We start from the raw sequence: 19,361 nt of genomic DNA on the forward strand, positions 1-19,361 counted from the left end.
AAAACTATATTTTCTTTTTTCTATTTTAAAAGAAATCCAATAAAATCAAATTTTGTCATTAATTTAAGCCAAAATGTATTCTGCTACATGTTTTTGGTAAAAAAAAATCCGTTAAGTTTATAATAATTAGTTTGTGTGATCACGGACATATGTACGCAAATGATCATGTACATATGTGTGCAGATAATCATTGGGACATGTGATTTTAGTGGGACATATGTGGGGGACATGTTTTTATTATTTGGGGACATGTATGTTTTGGGGACATGTGTTTTTTGGGGACATGTGTGGGGACATTGTGTTTATACTGTGTGGTGTGTTGTGTGTTTACACTAGACTGATGATCAGTGAATAAAAAGCTGTAAAAAACAGCTCACTCTCACTGATCATCAGCCGGCTACAGCGATCTGCTCTCCTCAGCGATGACTTCTGTGTGAGGAGAGGAGGAGCCGATTGCCTAGCAACCGGCTGTTTGTTTACATCACATGACAGCCGTGATTGGACACGACCGTCATGTGATCAGGAGGGCCAATCACAGAGCCCTCCTGCCGATCTGAGATGCGATGTGTCCGGGTTACACGAGCACATCGGGATCGCGCCGCTGCGCGGGCACGCGCGCGATCCCACTCCTTCTGAAGGACGTTCCTGAACGTCCTATCAGAAGTAGACGGCTCCCACCCGGCCGTATATGTGCATTGGCTGGGTGGGAAGTGGTTAATATTTTTATAGAGGCTTGCTAAAATAGATAACAGGGTAATTTGAGGTGTATTGGGGACTAGCTCCCCTGTGACTGTAGTATACAACTGCATGATCCTGTCCCAAAAATTATGAATTTGGGGGCATTCCCACCATACATATCAGCAAGCCCTTGCCAGAATGACACCACCAATATATGTCAGATGCGTCTGGGTATATATGCTGCAGGGATGTTGGGCATCAATACCGATTCAACCTCTGTTCTATTGATACCCATTGTTTGGTAGCTGAATGGTGGAACCAGTTCATTAATCTAGTCAGGACTGCCGCAAGAAAGTAATAATAAAGATCCGGTACACCCGCTTGTCCTTTCATTTTGGGTAATGTTAATGTTCTCCTATGTTGTCTAGATCTCTTGTGGCCCCAGATAAACTTTGTAAAAGCAGATTGTAGAATAGAGAAAAAAGATCCAGGAATAAGAGCAGGAATAGTTTGAAAAAGATACAGAAAGCAGGGTATTATATAAATTTTCAATATGTTAATCCCCCCGCACCATGAATATAGAGTAGAGTCATATTTTTTAAGATCTTGGAGAGTAAGTTGCATAAAAAGGGATATCGTTTTTACAATATAGATGGGTCAGGTCTGAAGGAATATTAATCCCTAAATATTTTAGTGCAGAGGAGCAGAATCTAAACAAAAAATTATTCTTCAGCATCGTCACTTGTTGTGGAGAAAGTGACACATTAAGAATTTCCGATTTTGATAAATTTACCTTGAAATTATTAGAGGCTCCAAAATGTTGAAATTCGGATAGAATAGAAGGCATAGAGATATGTGGATTGGTAACAGAGTAACAGATCATCAGCGAACAAGGCAAGTTTTATTTCTTGTTGATCTATCCTTATGCCAGTGATAGAGGGGTTCTGTCTAACTGCTATTGCTAAATGCTCCATTACTAGAACATAAAGCAAAGGCAATAGAGGGCATCCCTGGCGAGTACCATTTTGTATAGGGAAACTTGTAGTCAATGATCCATTAATCCTTATTCTGGCCTTGGGTTTAGAATACAGCGCTAAAATCTTATTAACTAAATTTGGGCCCATCCCTATTTGCCTCAAAGAATGCTCAAGGAAAGGCCACCAAACCAGATCAAAAGCCTTCTCTGCATCGACTGAGAGAAGGCATGCTGGTATTTTAGCTGTTTGGGCATAGCCCATAAGTAAATGTTTTTATTGTGTTGTTGCATGTTTCTCTTCCTTGGACGAATCCGGCCTGGTCTTTATGTACCAGGCTCGGAATAAGAGATTGGAGACGTGACACAATCAGTTTGGCATGAATTTTTAGGTCTACTCCAAATTAAGATATTGGACGATAACTGGAGCATAATGTTTGATTCCTAAACCATATAAGGCTCTAAGGAATATGGGCTTCCAGTGTTTAAGTCAGAAATGGGTTAGTGGAAGAGATGAAATTGAATACCTGGAGCATAAATGGGGACAAATATCCTTTATATGTTTTATATCATTTTGGTGTAAATCCATTTGGGCCAGGGCTCTTACCTGATTGCAAAGACTTTAATTACTGCTAATAATTCCTAACTTGAGAAAGAATAATCCAATGATTTCCTATAATCGTTATCTAGTGTTGGAATAGCAGTTTCCTGTACATAGTCTTCAATGCGACGAGTATTAGATCCCATGTCTTCCAAGAATGATGGTTGAGCCAGATTATAAACAGCTGAAAAATATTCACTGAATGTTTATTGAAGACATTGTGGATCTGAGGTAGTTTCCTCCAATGACTTCCTAATACTAGCTATAAAAGTCTGGGTCGGACGGGGGTGTATTGTACGTGCTAACTGTCTCTCACATTGATTCCCATATCTATAACTACTAAAGGCACATCTATGTTGATATTAACTATGAGATGCTTCCAAAAGCTGTAGTAAAGATGCTCTAGTAGACTATATATTAGCTAGTATTTGTGTAGGGTTTCTAGGGAATGAAGCTTTAACAAAGTATTTTGAATGGCCGCGGAGCTTTCTTTTTTGAGACGAGAACCATGTTGAACAACCAACCCTCATAGTACTAGAGTTTTAAGAGCTTCCTATTTTAGTGGAAACGTAGTCTCAGCCTGTTCATGATCAGAAAAAGTTGTCAATTGCCTATACAATTGCCTTGTGGCAAAGTGGGTCTGACATAAGCGTATCAAACGCCAGGACAAACTTGTGCCCCGAGGGGGGTCTATTGTTAAAAATATAGGTGAATGGTCAGATCAAATAAACGACCCTATTTCTAAAGAATTATTCCACTCCAGAACCTTTGGACCCGATAAAAATAGTCTAGCCTACTATAAAATTTATGAGCTGATTAAAAATATGAATAATTACAATCTTTAGGATATAAAATCCACCATAGTAGCCTGTGATCAAACAATTATTTTTTAAGGAATATTGGAAAGCTGGGCAGAGGTGTCCAGTTAAGGCTAAATTGTGATCTCCTCATACAAGAATGACACCTTCTGCAAAATCCGCAGGTAACGAGAAATTGTCGTGGTTTGGTCATGATTCGGAATATAGAAATTAGCAATTGTGAAAAGTTATCCAACAACCGATATTTAAGTAAAATCTATCTACCATTAAGATCCTGGAAGCATTCCAGATCCAGGTTCCAAATCCTAAAGATCGTAATTATACATATTTTTCATCAGCTCATAAATCTTATAGTAGGCTAGACTATTCTTTTTATCGGGTCCAAAGATTCTGGAGTGGAATCATTCTTTAGAAATAGGGTCGTTTATTTGATCTGACCATTCACCTGTATTTTTAACAATAGACCCCCCCACCCTCAGAAATAAGATTCTCTGGTCTGATGAGACCAAGATAGAACATTTTGGCCTTAATTCTAAGCGGTATGTGTGGAGAAAACCAGGCACTGCTCATCACCTGTCCAATACAGTCCCAACAGTGAAGCATGGTGATGGCAGCATCATGCTGTGGGGGAGTTTTGCAGTTGCCAGGACAGAACGACAGGTTGCAATCGAGGAAAAGATGAATGCGGCCAAGTACAGGGATATCCTGAACGAAAACCTTCTCCAGAGTGCTCAGGACATCAGACTGGGCCGAAGGTTTACTTTCCAACAAGACAATGACCCTAAGCACACAGCTAAAATAACGAAGGAGTGACTTCACAACAACTCTGTGACTGTTCTTGAATGGATCAGCCACAGCCCTGACTTAAACCCAATTGAGCATCTCTGGAGAGACCTAAAAATGTCAGTCCACCAACGTTTGCCATCCAACCTGACAGAACTGGAGAGGATCTGCAAGTAGGAATGGCAGAGGATCCCCAAATTCAGATGTGAAAAACTTGTTGCATCTTTCCCAAAAAGACTCATGGCTGTATTAGATCAAAAGTGTGCTTGTACTAAATACTGAGCAAAGGGTCTGAATACTTAGGACCATGTGATATTTCAGTTTTTCTTTTTTAATAAATCTGCAAAAATGTCAACAATTCTGTTTTTTTCTGTCAATATGGGGTGCTGTGTGTACATTAATAAGCAAAAAAATGAACTTAAATTAGTTTAGCAAATGGCTGCAATATAACAAAGTGTGAAAAATGTAATGGGTCTGAATAATTTCCATCCCCACTGTAATATATATATATATATATTATATATATATATATATATACACACACACACACACACACACACACACACACACATATATATATATATATATATATATATACACACACATATATATATATATATATATATATATATATATATATACACATACACACACACACACACATACCTATATACACATACCCTGTATTTCTCATTGGGGGCCCTAGTCTCATTGCTGTGTTGCGTAGACCTGTGTAATCCAACAAGATATCCCCCACACAACTCATCAGCAGCCCACTCTGTGCCACCTGGACAGCTGAGGGGAACATTGAGATTAATGAAACCAACTGACCAGTTCACACATCACAAAGCGGACTATCATCTCAATCAGGAATCAGATAACACAGATGAAAACACCAATGTAACTGGTTCCTGTGAGGACCTGGATGATTCCACTACCTTGATCCAAATGTGGTGTAAGCCATGCCCTGCAGTCTGTGTGGCCTGCCTCTTGACACACTGTAATCACCTATGTTCCGCATGGCAACACAATTCATACAAATGCGACCAGTACGACCTGTGCCACCCACGTGCAACAATTGATGTCCGACGTTGCGACAGAATTAACTGGCCCACAATCTTAGAGACAAATAGGGATAAGCAAATATATCCATAGTTTATATATAATATATGATGATGGATATAATCTTTCAACAATTAAGCTTGTCAAATTGTTTAGAAATACGTTTTCATGCATAACCCCATATGTTACCATATATTTTAATAAATGCTAGGTTTGCTTTTTAATTATTTACTTTACATTTTTTACTATTTAATTTACTCTCTATATATAAAACACCAAAAAAAAAAAAAAAAACACCCATACAGACACATAGAATGCATTTAGATAAAAAAATAAAAAAACTTCTGCAACAACTCCTCTAATATGCTTTTTCGGGTGCTGTTGAAACTTGTTACAGTGCCCCAGGATTCAGGTCAGCCAAGCTGCAGATGAAAAGGAGCTCCACAAAAATAGTTTTGAGTGCAAGTGTACATATTTCACCATAAACATCCCAAAGTGACAAGCCATCACATTTTAGGGTTCTGAAGGTCCCCCATCATCGAGGCTCTGGAGTAATGGATGAGGAAAAAAAAAAAAAAAACAGTACTCCAGATTCAAAAAGGTTAAAAGCTGCCATGTGAATGTCTTCAGCAATAGCACAGGTGCAGCAAATACATTTATTTTTGTAATATGATACTACCTCCATCTAGTGGGCAAAATGTGTTATTTTTGTTTTTATTGAGCGCTTTCAAAAATATACTACATTATGGCCACTAGATGTAGCTGACAATCATATGACATAATTATATTACAAAATATGGTGATAACTTGTGCCTGTGCAAATGCTGAAGACATCCAACCCTTAAGTCTCACAAGTATGACATCCCTTTCAAAATATTACTCCAAAAACCAGCAAAGGAACTTCAGACAAAAAAATTGTTTTCAATAAAAAAAAATTCTGCCCATGTTTACTTATTCTTCAATTTTTTATTTTCCATTTGTAGAAGTTAGCAAATATAAAACATTAAAGTGCAAAGGCACCATACGTACTTAAAGAAAGACTCACCTTAGTTGAAAGTACTTTAAATGTACTTTGATCTGGCACAACTGAATGACACAGGAACAGAATTAAATCGTATCTTTCTCCTGTTGGAAGCTTCACATTTACATTTAACTATAAAAGAAAAATATTCTGAGTTAATAAAGGCCATTGCACAATAGGCATATTATAAAGTTAGTATTACAGGAAACAAATTGAACAAGACATTTGATTTTTTCATTTTCTTAATTTTGTTGGCAAAAAATGGATTTTCAAAGAAATTATTCTCAATTAGAATTCAAGGTCAGTAGTAAATAAATGCAACTGAACATACTGCAGCACAGGCATTCACTGACATTTGGAGTGAGCAGGTGGTTCTTTTCACGTTTTGTAAATGAGTCTTTCAGATTGACATGAACTTGTGCTATTCAACAAAAAAATTAAGTACCAGCATTATAAAGAACGGCATTGGGAAACAAATAATACGCACCTGTCAAATTACCACAACAGTGGAAACAATTCTCCATACAAGAACAGGCCTAATTGGCTAAATGAGTCATTTACACAGAGAGAACAAAAGTAAATATATACACAATTGGGGGGGGGGGGGGGGGGAGGTAAAAGTAGTATGTGATTATACTTAATGTTGGACCCAAAAGCAATGCAATTGTTCCGATTTTAATATATTCACATACAAGGTCACCAACTCAGATGGAGACTGTAATCCAGTGGTAAAGAGGGATAAAACACATGCAAAACGTAGCAGAAAAAACAATAAATGTTGGTTTCACTAAGGTTTCACCTTGTACTGTCTTAACCACTTCCCGACCAGCGCACGACGATGTACGTTGACAGAATGGCACGGGCAGGCATATTGGCGTACAGGTACGTCCAATATTCAATGCCGCCCTGCCATCAGGAGCACGCCGCTGGCGGCGCGCTCCCGCGCTGGTCGGGACCCCCATGAGTCCAGTCGCGGGACCCGCGGACTCGATCGCCGCGGGCATCCCCGCGATCATCTCACAGAGCAGCCGAATGGAGGAAATGCCGTGTAAACAGCATTTCTCTATTCTGCCTAGCAACTAGTGACGCTGCTCTCTGCTCCATGTGATTGGAGCAGAGATCAGTGTTCACTAAATGAAAGCCCAACTCCCCCCACAGTTAGTAACACACCCCTAGGAACACTTAACCCCTACACTGCCACCCACTGGTTAACCCCTTCACTGCCAGTGTCATTTACACAGGAATCACTGCATTTATATAGCAGTGATTACTGTATAAATGACAATGGTCCCAAAAATGTGTCAAAAATGTCCGATGGGTCCCCCACAATGTCGCAGTCACAATAAAAATCGCCGCCATTACTAGTAAAAAAAAAAAATAATAAAAAATTATTAATAAAAATGCTATAAAACTATCCCTATTTTGTAAACGCTATAACTTTTGCGCAAACCAATCAATAATCGCTTATTGCGATTTTTTTACCAAAAATATGTAAAAGAATACGTATCGGCCTAAACTGAAGGAAAAAAATGTTTTTTTATATATTTTTGGGGGATATTTACTATAACAAAAAGTAAAAAATAATGCGTTTTTTTCAAAATTGTCGCTCTATTTTTGTTTATAGCGCAAAAAATAAAAACCGCAGGGGTGATCAAATACCACCAAAAGAAATCTCTATTTGTGGGAAAAAAAAGGACGTCAATTTTGTTTGGGAGCCACGTCGCACAACCGCGCAATTGTCAGTTAAAGCGGCTCAGTGCCGAATCGCAAAAAGTGGTCTGGTCTTTGACCAGCAAAATGGTCCGGTCTGCAAGTGGTTAAGGATAAGTGAACTTTCACAAATATGCCCCCCCCCCCCAAATAAAAAATAAAATAATAGCCCACACTTACAACTGTGTGGACATAACAAAAATACTAAGAATATTAATTTGTGCCACAGATAAAAACTAGCTAAAACACAGCTGCTGGTATACAGGTGCCCACTTAGGGCTCCCCAGACTTACTACAATATAGAATATCAACGCTCCTCTAATGTTAGCAAACGATCAAATAAGTGTATATTATTACAACCAATTCTAGTGCTTCTATCACTTCAACTGATAAAAATATGCACCCCCTAATAATAATCTACCTCTCTCCTTATACAAGAGACTAGTGTAAATGCATCACATGTGCAAACAACTGTTAAGTTGCACAAAAAATATAAATTGTGTAAAAGATATAACTGCAAATTTCAAGAACATATGGCAATTATGTCACAAACTCTGTATAAATAGTGCAAAATCGCAATGATGCAAATTACTAAATTGCAAAGAAAAGAACATGTGCAAGTATCTGAAATGGTGCAAATTATGCAAAGCTGTGTACTCCATACAATATCAACAGTTCATATAGACGTGATGTGGTGTATCTGGATTTTGCAAAAGCATTTGATACGGTTCCCCATAAACGTTTACTGTACAAAGAAAGGTCCGTAGGCATGGACCATAGGGTGAGTACATGGATTGAAAACTGGCTACAGGGGAAAGCTCAGAGAGTATTGATAACTGGGGAGTACTCGGAATGGTCCGGGGTGGAAAGTGGGGCCCCCAGGGTTCTGTCCTGGGACAAATGCTATTTAATTTATGAATAAACGACCTGGAGGATGGGATAAACAGCTCAGTCTCTGTATTTGCCGATGATACTAAGCTAAGTAAGGCAATAACTTCTCTGCAGGATTTGTAAACTTTGCAAGGAAATCTGAACAAATGAATGGGGTGGGCAAATACATGACAAATGAGGTTTACATGTAAAAAACAATGCATTTGGTTGGCAAAAATATGAATGCATTCTACTCACTAAGGGGAGATCCTCTGGGGGTCCTAGTAGATGACAGGCTCAGCAATAGCATGCAATGCCAAGCTGCTGCAAGCAAAGCCAACACAATATTGGCATGCATTAAAAAGGGTATTAACTCCAGAGATAAAACAATTCTCCCACTCTACAAGACTCTGGTCCGGCCGCACTTGGATTATGCTGTCCAGTTCTGGGCACCACTTCTCAGGAAGGATGTGCTGGACCTGGAGAGAGTCCAGAGAAGGGCAACAAAACGAATAAAGGGACTGGAGGAGCTTAGTTATGGAGGAAAGGTTAAGATCACTGAACTTATTTTCTCTGGAAAAGAGACGCTTGAGAGGGCATATGATTTCAATGTACAAATACCATACTGGTGACCCCACAATAGAGATAAAACTTTTCCACGAAAAGGGAATTTAATAGGACATGCGGCCATTCACTAAAATGAGAAAAAAATTGGTTTAACCTTAAATTGCATAGAGGATTCTTTACTGTAAAAGCGGTTAGCATGTGGAATTCTCTCTAAGAGATCATAAAAAACTATTATACCTCTAATACGACAAAAGATTTATTGTAAAAAGTGCTCTGGTCATTAAGCAGCCTAATCTTCCGAGGCTGATGTGGTTAAGCTATGGTGTTACCCCAGTGAAAAAAGGGAAGAAATCATGCCCAAAAGGTTAAAAATGGTGAGGTCGTTATCACTGTGGTTCAAACTGCCTTACCAGAATAATGGAGGTGCAAGGGATTGAGTCAAGGTAATAGGTTGAGCCACAGCTCTACAACTGCACACAGTATGCAAGGGACGGAGTCCTGTAAAAATTCCAGGTCACATATTGAGATCTCTTGCAACAAGAGTTTCCATACAAAGTAACAGTACAGAGGGTCACATTGGAGGCTGGATCACGAGTCTGAAACTAGAATATGGTCTGCAGTATAATTGGCTAGAAGTGCCATAATGCAAAGTCGTTTGCCAGAGACTTTTCCATTACTATGAAACAAACACTGTCTGTAGCTAGCTAACCGTACATAAGAAACTAGAAAGCACAATAATGCAGAGTATGCTGCCTTAGGACAAATAGGTTAGCTTTATCCCAGTATGAGGCTCAGTGACTGAGGATTCAGAGATTGGGAAACTCAAGAGGCTGCACAACTGCTCCAGATCTGGAAAGCATTGTGGCTTAAAAAAAGAACACTCTGCAGCTATTTACCTAGTACACAAATGTCTGAATAGCCACACAAGGGGTGTACAGTGCCCCATTTGAGGCTAGCCAGGCAGTGTTATGCCCAGCAGGGCTTAGATACAGACTCCAATCTTTTGCAGAGGAAACATCTGAGTATAAAATGCCGTAGAGAAACCAGTTTAAGCAGTAGATCAAATCTATAGCCTTAAAGCGAGGGTTCCCACTTAAAAAAGTCAGCAGCTACAAATACTGCAGCTGCTGACTTTTAATAATTGGACACTTCCCTGTTGTCCAGGGTCCAGCGATGCAGGGTATCGAAGCCCCGCTCGTCCGTTCCCCCCCTCCACTCAGCGGTGCCGGTATTTTAACTGTGGGCACGCCGTGCAACGATCTGGGACCAGTCACATGTCCCAGATTTTTGACAAGAGGGAGGGGGGGAGAGGCGATCTCCCTCCCTGCGCCGAGGGAAGTGATGTCAGGAGCCCAGGAGACTACAAGGGACCTCCTAGCAATAGGCATTTAGAGGCGAGTTTAAAAAAAAAAAAAAAAAAAAAAAACATTTTCTCCAAATGTTTACTTTAAGAACATTACTATTTTTTTTTTTTTGGGGTGGAACTCCACTTTAAGAAAAAACATCTACAGAGTACCAGGTATCTGACAGAAGAACAGACAATTAAAATGGAAATGTCCCCGGCAGAGGTGAGGAAAATTGCATCCAACCTACCAGAACACTAGCAAAAAACGTAGGTATGACTGTTGGATTTGGATATATACTGGGCCTGGCTGGAATTTAATACCTGGATGGCACAATGAAGCTGAAATTTGCAACTAACAATCTGAGGTATTCTGCACCAGACTCAAATATCCCTGTGGCCTATTTTGAACTTGTATAGAACAGGTTCATGAATACATTGCATGCACCAATGTTTGTCATGTGGTGGAATACCGGATTTCAAAAACGTGTCATAGACCCTAGTTATGATTTCCCCAGAATGTCTTGCATCCCGATACACAGAAATGAATATCCAAGCTAAACACATGCTTTCATATAAGTGTATGTTCCACAGAGGTGAAGGTCAACCCCTTAAAATGTGCAGATGAATTCATTTCACTGTCTTTAAAAGAAAATAGATAAGACAAAAAGCACTTAAAGAAACCATTAGTGCTTTCTTTCAAATGCATTTCTTTAACTGTTATTTCATTTTACTGAGGCATCCATTCGATCCCATCTAAATATTACCAGTTAATGTAATCATTACAGTAAGCTCAAGTAACCCCGAACACCTTGTGGTTAAGCACATCGATTTCTCACAAGAGGTCTTTACCTCCTCCTTTACAGTGGCTGCTTGACCTAAATTATAACTTGTTCAACATAAAAATTGGACAGCAATCTACAAACAACTATAAAAGCAGAGGTTTTATTATACTTATAAGTGAAGACATTACAGTAATAACATTAGTAGTAACATTAAATTACAGTACTGTGCAAAGGTGTTCGGTGTGTATAAAAATACGGTAAATTAAGAATTCCTTCAAAAATAGCGTTAATAGTTTATGTTATCAATTAACAAAATGGAAAGTAAATGAACAGAAGAGAAATCCAAATCAAATCAATATTTGGTGTAACCGCTCTTTGCCTTTAAAATGGCATCAATTTTTCTAGGTAGAATTTTGCACACAGTTAAAGGAACTTGGCAGGTAGGTTGTTTCAAACATCTTGGAGGACCATAGATCTGCTGTGGATGTCGGCTGCCTCAAATCCTTGTCTCTTTATGTAATCCCAGATAGACTTGATGTTGAGATCAGGGTGCTGTGGGAGCCAAACCATGACTTCCAGGACTCCGTTATTTTTTACGCAGAAGATATGATATTGGCTGCAAGTTCGGGGTCATTGACCTGCTGCAGAATAAGTTTGGGGCCAATCGCATACCTACCTGATGGTTAAGTATCTGCCCCGTATTTCTGAGCATGGTGGACATTGTTGATCCTGACCAAATTTCCAACTCAGTTTGCAGAAATGCAGCCCCAAACTTACAAGGAACATCTATTATGCTTCAATGTTGCCTGCAGACACTCGTGATGGTACAGCTCTCCAGCCCTTCTTGAAAAAACTGCCTTTTACTAGAGCCAAATATTTCAGATTTTGACTCATCCATCCGGAGCATCAGCTGATATTTTTCTGCAACCAAGTTCCTATGTTTTCATGCATAGTTAAGTCGCTGAGCTTTGTTTCCATGCCCTATGCATGAAAACAGTTACTGGGGTGCAGAGAAAAAGTCATTCATAATTTACAGCATTTTTTCACACCTGCCTAAGCCCTTGTACACACGGTCGGACATTCTGACAACCAAGTCCGACGGATTTTGTCTGAAACTGTTGCATACACGTGGTCGAACAAAGTTGTCGGAAAATCCGATTGCACATAACGTGATGAGGTTATTTAGTTACGACGGGACTACGTTCAGGCTAGTAGCCATTAGCTTTGGTCTAGGAATTTGATCTGAGCATGCATGGCACTTTGTCCGTCGGAGTAGGCTACACATGATCGGAGTATGTCCGATCGGAGCATGTTGTCGGAAAATTTTATAGACAAGTTGGAAAACTTGGTCAGTCGGATGGAGACCACACATAGTCGGATTATCCGACAAAATGGTCCGATAGGACACATTCCGTCGTAATCTCCGACCGTGTGTACAAGGGCTAAGACTTATTGTACAGTACTGTATATCTTCAAAACTAAATTGGATACATACATTTTAACACATACAACTATGACAAAAAAATAAATAAAAAAAGTTTGTGTACTTTTTATAGTAATTTTGTAACAGATTGACTTGCATAAAGTTGTATTACATTTTAGAGCTGACTAAAATCCTTACAAAATGTCAAACTCTTTATGGAACAGAAGTCTAGAAATGTAATAAAGACATTAAAGCGAAGGGTATTACCTAATATACCCCTAATAAGTAATAGTTACAGAAAACTGTAAGACATGCCCTTCAACTGCAACATATCCATGCAGATTGTGTTGCGATTATTTCTGGAAAGTGATCAAGACCAGACTAATAGCACTTCACTAAGAATATGTTCACTGGTCACAGACAGAAAAGGGGAAGGTGAAATTGAGTTAGTGGGTACTATCGAGGCTTGTTCAAATCATTTAAAACTCCTCAAAATCTATCAAGCTGTCATAGCTGAGCTTTACCCACTAGCCGACCAGCCGCCGTCATTCTACTCTGGAAGGTCGGCTCTCCTGTGCAAATCACAGTCGGCCCTTTACACAGCTATAGCACGTGCCCAAATAAAAGAGAATATTCCTGCGCTACCTGGATAATAATAAATAACGGAACATTAGTTGCAGCAGAAACCGGATTGGTCAATCCGTACCAACAATAAATATATAAAAATCAATATGTGGTGTTGCGCTCTAGTGAATGAGGGCTCATTACCATAAATAAATTGGTTAAATAAAGTGAATACACCATGTGCAAAATTCCATAAAATAATAATAATGTGATTATTTTTTTGTGGAATTTTTCATATGGGATGTACACTTTATTGTAATGAGCTATCATTCACTAGAGCGCAACACCACATACTGATTTTTATAGATATAGCACTGCACGGCGAGGAGACCTGATTTGAGTAGCCGGCGGGTGCGATGTCCGCCGGCCACACGCAATCGTGGGCACGAAGGCCAGAAGGGGAGTGTGTGTGTGTAATATATATATATATATATATATATATATATATATATATATATATATATATATATATATATATATATATATATATATATATATATATATATATATATATATATATATATATATATATAAAATGCCCATTCTGTCAGGAGAGGAGAGACAGATCGTCTGTTCCTACTAGTTAGAACAGCAATCTGGCTCCTCCTCTAGTCAGTCGCATCCCCCCCCAGTTAGAAACACACAAAAGAGAACACCCCCTTGATCGCCCCTCCTAGCGTTAACCCCTTCCATGCCAGTGACATATACATAGTAAGCAGTGCATTTTTATAGCACTGATCGCTGTATGAATGTCAATGGTCCAAAAAAATGCGTCAAGAGTGTCTGATCTGTCTGCCGCAATCCTGCTAAAAATTGCAGCTCCCCACCATTACTAGTATAAAAAAAAAAAAATAATTTATAATAAAAATGCCATAACTATAGCCCCTATTTTGTACACGCTATAACTTTTGAGAAAACCAATCAATATACGCTTATTGCATTTTTTTCAAATATATCCGTTTTAATTTTCCAAATAATTCACAAACACTAAAGCACTTAAAACAAATAACAATCCGCTTCGCTACATAAATATCAGAATGAGAAAGGTTCTACAGTTCTTCAACACTAAAGCTTAAATCAGATCTTAGACAAAAAGAAGAACTAAAATCAAATATATAGTTATGCACCAATGTACAAACCTTTAAAGACCCTAAAACAACAAACCAAATAAACACCCACCAAACAAAGCAGAAAAAATCAAACCTAAAAAATGACAAAAAAAGGGGGGTGGAAAGAGAAAAGGGAAGGGGGGAGGGAATCGGAGTTCTCCCTTTGTGATTAACAGGTTCTATATTGGTGGTAATTGAACTTAAGCCTCAATGAAGCTCAGCCAAGAAATCCACTAGCTTGGAAGAGTCTTTAAGTGTTAACCATGTCAACCAAACCTTATTAAATTCTCCATACCTCCATAACAAGCTGCACAATACCTAGGGATTAATTACGGCTAAAACAAAGAAACCTAAGAGAGATTTCCTAACTTGGGGTAAAGTCTCAGGAAAAATAGAAAGGGTCACTTCAGCAGAATTATGAACTAACTCGCCTGTAACTAAATTATAAAGATGTATTATACGTTCCCATTGTTTATTACTAGGACAGGTCCAACAAACATGTAGAAAATCTCCCATGGAGACACGACATCAGCACAGTTCCAATTGGGATGGAAAAATGCAAAGTAAATTGACTGGAGTACGGTACCACCTTAATAGCAGTTTAAAATTACATTCCTGGGTATCACAGCCCATTGAAAATGTATGAGTATTTTTAAATATTTGGTTCCATTCCTCTTCCTAAATTGAATAGCCTAGTTCCATCATCCACTTTACCATGTACGTGGGTAAACCTGGTGAATCTAAATTAGATATTTTATAGATCTTGGATATAGTATGGGTTGGGGGGCTCAATAGTTATGCACAACTGCTCAAATTCCATAGGTTGCCGATGGATGGTAGTTTTTGGAGCCAGAGAGCAGTAAAAACTCTAACTGTAGATGGAGAAACCAACCGGCCATGTGTATTATGAAAATGAAATAAATACACTTTTTGAAATCATATGCCTGATTTGTGGCCAGAACGATTTACCCCTGCTTAGAATAGCATGAGTAGAGTGAAAAACCAATAGGGAGAGAAGGATTATCTAATAATGGTGTAAGAGGGCATGGGATAGAAAATATTGGAAATAAATTTAAATAATGATGCCAACACTCTAAAACTATATAAGTGATCCATGGCCAGGATGAGCGCTGTCCTATATCTTTGAGAGAAATCCACAGGGCTCAGGATGTAGTGAAGAGTCCATTTCTAATTGGACCCACTGTTTATCGTGAGAGTGATGGAACCAGTCTAGAATACAGGAAAATATGGCTGCCTTATGATAATGCTTGAAATCTGGTGCCTCCACATGTTTTTCAGAGCGTTTTCCAATTGATTCGAGGTTTAGAAATCTTCCAAATAAATTGTGAGAAGCAACTATTTAATTTGTTAAAAAAAAAAAAGTTTTGGGCAATTTTATTGCTAAAGCTTGAAACATACAGATATTTAGGTAAAATATCCATATTAATGGCATTAATTCTACCAAACCAAGATGAAAAAAAAAAGTTTTGACCAGTTTGAAAGTTTAGAGGGTTTGTGTCAAAAGAGGAAAAAGTTTAAACCATAAATAAGTGAAAGATCCGTGGGGATCATCACTCCTAAATATTTCACTGCTACATCCCACTGATGGAAATTAAATGAGGATGCTACAGAAAGAATTTCCTTACTAGGTAGCAAAATATTCAATATATCTAATTTGGTTAAGTTGACTTTAAAATTACTTAACTGTCCAAAAAGATTTAATTCTTTTAGAATAGAAGGGATATTAAGCCTCGGTGAAGCAATATAAAATAACATCATCTGCATAGAGAGAGATTTGAAAATCCAATTCCTTAATGCTAATGCCATGTTTAGAGGGGTTGTTACGTATAGCCGTCGCTAAGTGCTCCATTGTTATTACATACAATAATGGAGATCGAGGGTAACCCTGAAGAGTACCATTATTAATCTTGAATGGTGCTGAGAGAGTACAGTTAATTCGTATTTGTGGGATGGTATATAATGCCATTATTTCATTAATCAAAGTAATTTGCCTAAATTGATCTGACGAAGTGAGTGTAGTAAAAAACTGAGGCGGTCAAATGGCTTTTCAGCATCGATCGAAAGCAAGCAGGCTGGAATCTGACACTTATGTGCTAACGAAATCAAAGAGAGTCGTCTTGATAGCGTTATCACGTGCCTCTCTAGATCTTACTCCCTCATATATTACATCTAGATCAGACGGGTTTTGTTTTAAGGAAAGCCTATTGGCTATGATTTTTGCATAAAATTTTTTATCGTTATTCAATAAAGAGATAGGCCGATAACTGCCTGGTTTCAGAATTACAGAGATATGAGCCTTTAGGGCCTCCCATGGAAATAATTGAGATTATGAAAAGGAATTAAATGACAGTAGACGAAGTGGGATCAAGTCTGGAGCAAAGGTTTTATAAAACCGATTAGAAAAGCCATCCGGGCCTGGAGCTTTACCATTTTTTGCAGACTGAATAACAACCAAAAGTTACGCAGAGGTAAATGAAGTATCCTAAGAGGAACTTGTAGTTGAATCCAGGCATGGTAAAGCTGTCTCTGTTATATATGAAATTGTTTCGTTTTCAACCTCTAGGGAGTAATAAGCATTATCAGAGTTAGATTGAGAGAGGTTATAAAACGAAGAATAATATTCACAAAACATTCTCCAAGATATCCGAAATAGTATAAACCGGTCCCTTAGCCAGGGGTGATCGTTTCAAAACTGATGGTGATGAAATGTTTGAATTAATACATTTTGCCAAAAGAGAACCACTCTTGTTACTGTATTCATACAAAGTCCCTAAGGACTTATCACAAGCCCTTAGGGAATGCTTGTCAAGAAGACGCATAATTTGTTTCCTTACATTAGCAAGCTCAAGTCTATCTTTATCGCAATTAGTATTTTTATGTTTTAACTCTAAATTTGAGATATTCTGAAATAAGGCAGAAAGTTTTGCAGTTCTAGCTTTTTTAAGTCTTGACCGGTGTGAAATAAAAATACCTCTCAAAACACATTTTAAGCTTCCCATTTAATAGATGGGGCTGAATGATCCCGTTCAAGTTCATACATGAAATTCACAATTGTCTTTTTTATGTCAGCAACACATACTGGATCTGTTAAAAGATTATCATTAAAGTGACACTAAACTTTTTTTTTTTTTACATAACAAACATGTCATACTTACCTCCACTGTGCAGCTCGTTTTGCACAGAGTGGTGCCGAATATCCTCTTCTGGGGTACCTTGGCGGCTCCTCCCTGCATAGGATAACTCCCTGAGAGAAGGGCACTCCGGGGGGGGGGGGGGGGGGTTACCTTGGGGGCATGCTCCCGAGTCATTCATTCTGTGTCAATAGAAGCCGAATGTATGACTCAGCCCCGCCCACGGAGGAGGGGGGGGTCATTGGATTTGATTGACAGCAGCAGGAACCAATAGCTGCGCTGCTATCAATCCATCCAATCAGCTGAGACACCGGCTTTTGCTGGTGTGCTCATCCCCGGGATGAGATAGAGGGGGTACAGTTAAGTAAAAACGGGGGCATGGGGGGGTTGCAGCCTTACAGGTGGTTTGTAGAATGCATTGAGGTGAAAAACCTTGAAGATTTAGAACCCTTTTAACTCTCCAAGATCTATTCCTCCTAGGAATTTCTGCAAAATTGAGCCGTCAAAAGCCTGGGCAGTGATCTGACCAGATTTTAGGGTTAATACTAATTGTAGGAGAGGCATCCAGTAAGTATTGAGACACAAAAATATAGTCAAGTCTACTATGGGTTTTACCTACTGGCAAAAAAAGTGCAATCCTTCTCAGCAGGATGTAAGGTCCACCATAAATCAAATAACTTCATTAAAAGATTGTTTCCGTTTTAGTTTACGGAGAGCAGAGTTAGAAATATGAACCTTGCCAGAAGAGGAGTCCAATTGAGGGTCAACGACCAAATTAAGGTCTCCCCCAAAATATTTAAGACCTTGGGGAACCTGTGAAGGGTTTGGGAAATATACATTAGCAATATTATATATTAGTTGGTCACTGCCGCTGAGGATGTCTATGACGAAACGCTACGTTACTTCCGGGTTACAGCTACTGTGGAACGCAAACCGCCTGTATACAGACCCAGCACCCATGCATGAGAGGTTTTACGCTGTAAAGGTCAGTAAAGGATAACACACACACACCCCTTATGCACCATACGAGTTTGGACTATTAAGCAGGTGCATAGTTGATATAACTGTCTGTTACTGGGCTGTTGTGTGCGCTTTCCCAGACTGGCTGTTTTCCAGTTAGACTGCCTCTGTTGATCTAATATATTTTGATTTTTGCTGTTTAAAAAAAAAAAAACGATTGTTTTTTTTTAACTTTGTATTTTTTTGTTATTCGTTTTTAATAAATTAATTTTTGATGACAAGAAATACTACACCATGGGAGCTGCTCTTTATTATTTTTTCTGAGGATCCCTCATAAAAACTGGAAGCCACAAGTATTAAGGAGATTGCCTGAGAGCACAACTAGTGGAACCGTGGAAGGAGGAGGTCGAAGGAGACAGAGAACTTGCCATAGGAGGAGTGAAGGCACTAGTCCCCCTTGGGGTGTGGGGATCCGTTGAGTGGGGACCTGAGTGGGGAGCACGAAAGTTACCGGATCACCTCTGACCAAGCACTAAAGTCACCTATATTTATACAATTCTGCCTTCTTACCTACATCATTGGTATTGTGGTTCGGACACAAAGACTGGACCCAATTTTTTTCAGAGAGATTTTTTTTCAGAGAATTTTTTTTTTCAGAGTGGTCTTTTGTGAAACATATGAAAGAGTCTTTTTGCACATAAAATTGCTTTTTTTGTACAAAAATTTTTCTAATTCTTTTTAGGGTCGCACATAAATATATACATATATTTTTTGATTTTTATTTAAGTTTTATTGTATTTGGTATTTGATTTTTTTATTGCTATATTTTTCTTTTTTGGAGATTAAATCTCCTTTCACCTTTTTGGGTTTGTGTATGCTGGAT

At 38.6% G+C, this 19,361-nt stretch overlaps 1 protein-coding gene across 1 annotated transcript in view; it reads right to left on the reverse strand.

Annotated features, from left to right (window-relative positions):
* The window catches only part of SUGT1 (SGT1 assembly cochaperone of MIS12 kinetochore complex), a 277,622-nt gene that overhangs the window by 75,477 nt on the left and 182,784 nt on the right, over positions 1-19,361 (reverse strand). Inside the window, exon 12 of the mRNA XM_077483157.1 lies at positions 5,961-6,068. Within this exon, the coding sequence (XP_077339283.1) occupies positions 5,961-6,068 (108 nt within the window). The remainder of the gene's footprint in view (positions 1-5,960; positions 6,069-19,361) is intronic.

The sequence above is a fragment of the Lithobates pipiens genome, unplaced genomic scaffold (genome assembly GCF_037356315.1).
Source record: "Lithobates pipiens isolate NorthernLeopardFrog02 unplaced genomic scaffold, aLitPip1_a1.2 Scaffold_16, whole genome shotgun sequence".
In the NCBI taxonomy this organism is placed as follows: domain Eukaryota; kingdom Metazoa; phylum Chordata; class Amphibia; order Anura; family Ranidae; genus Lithobates; species Lithobates pipiens.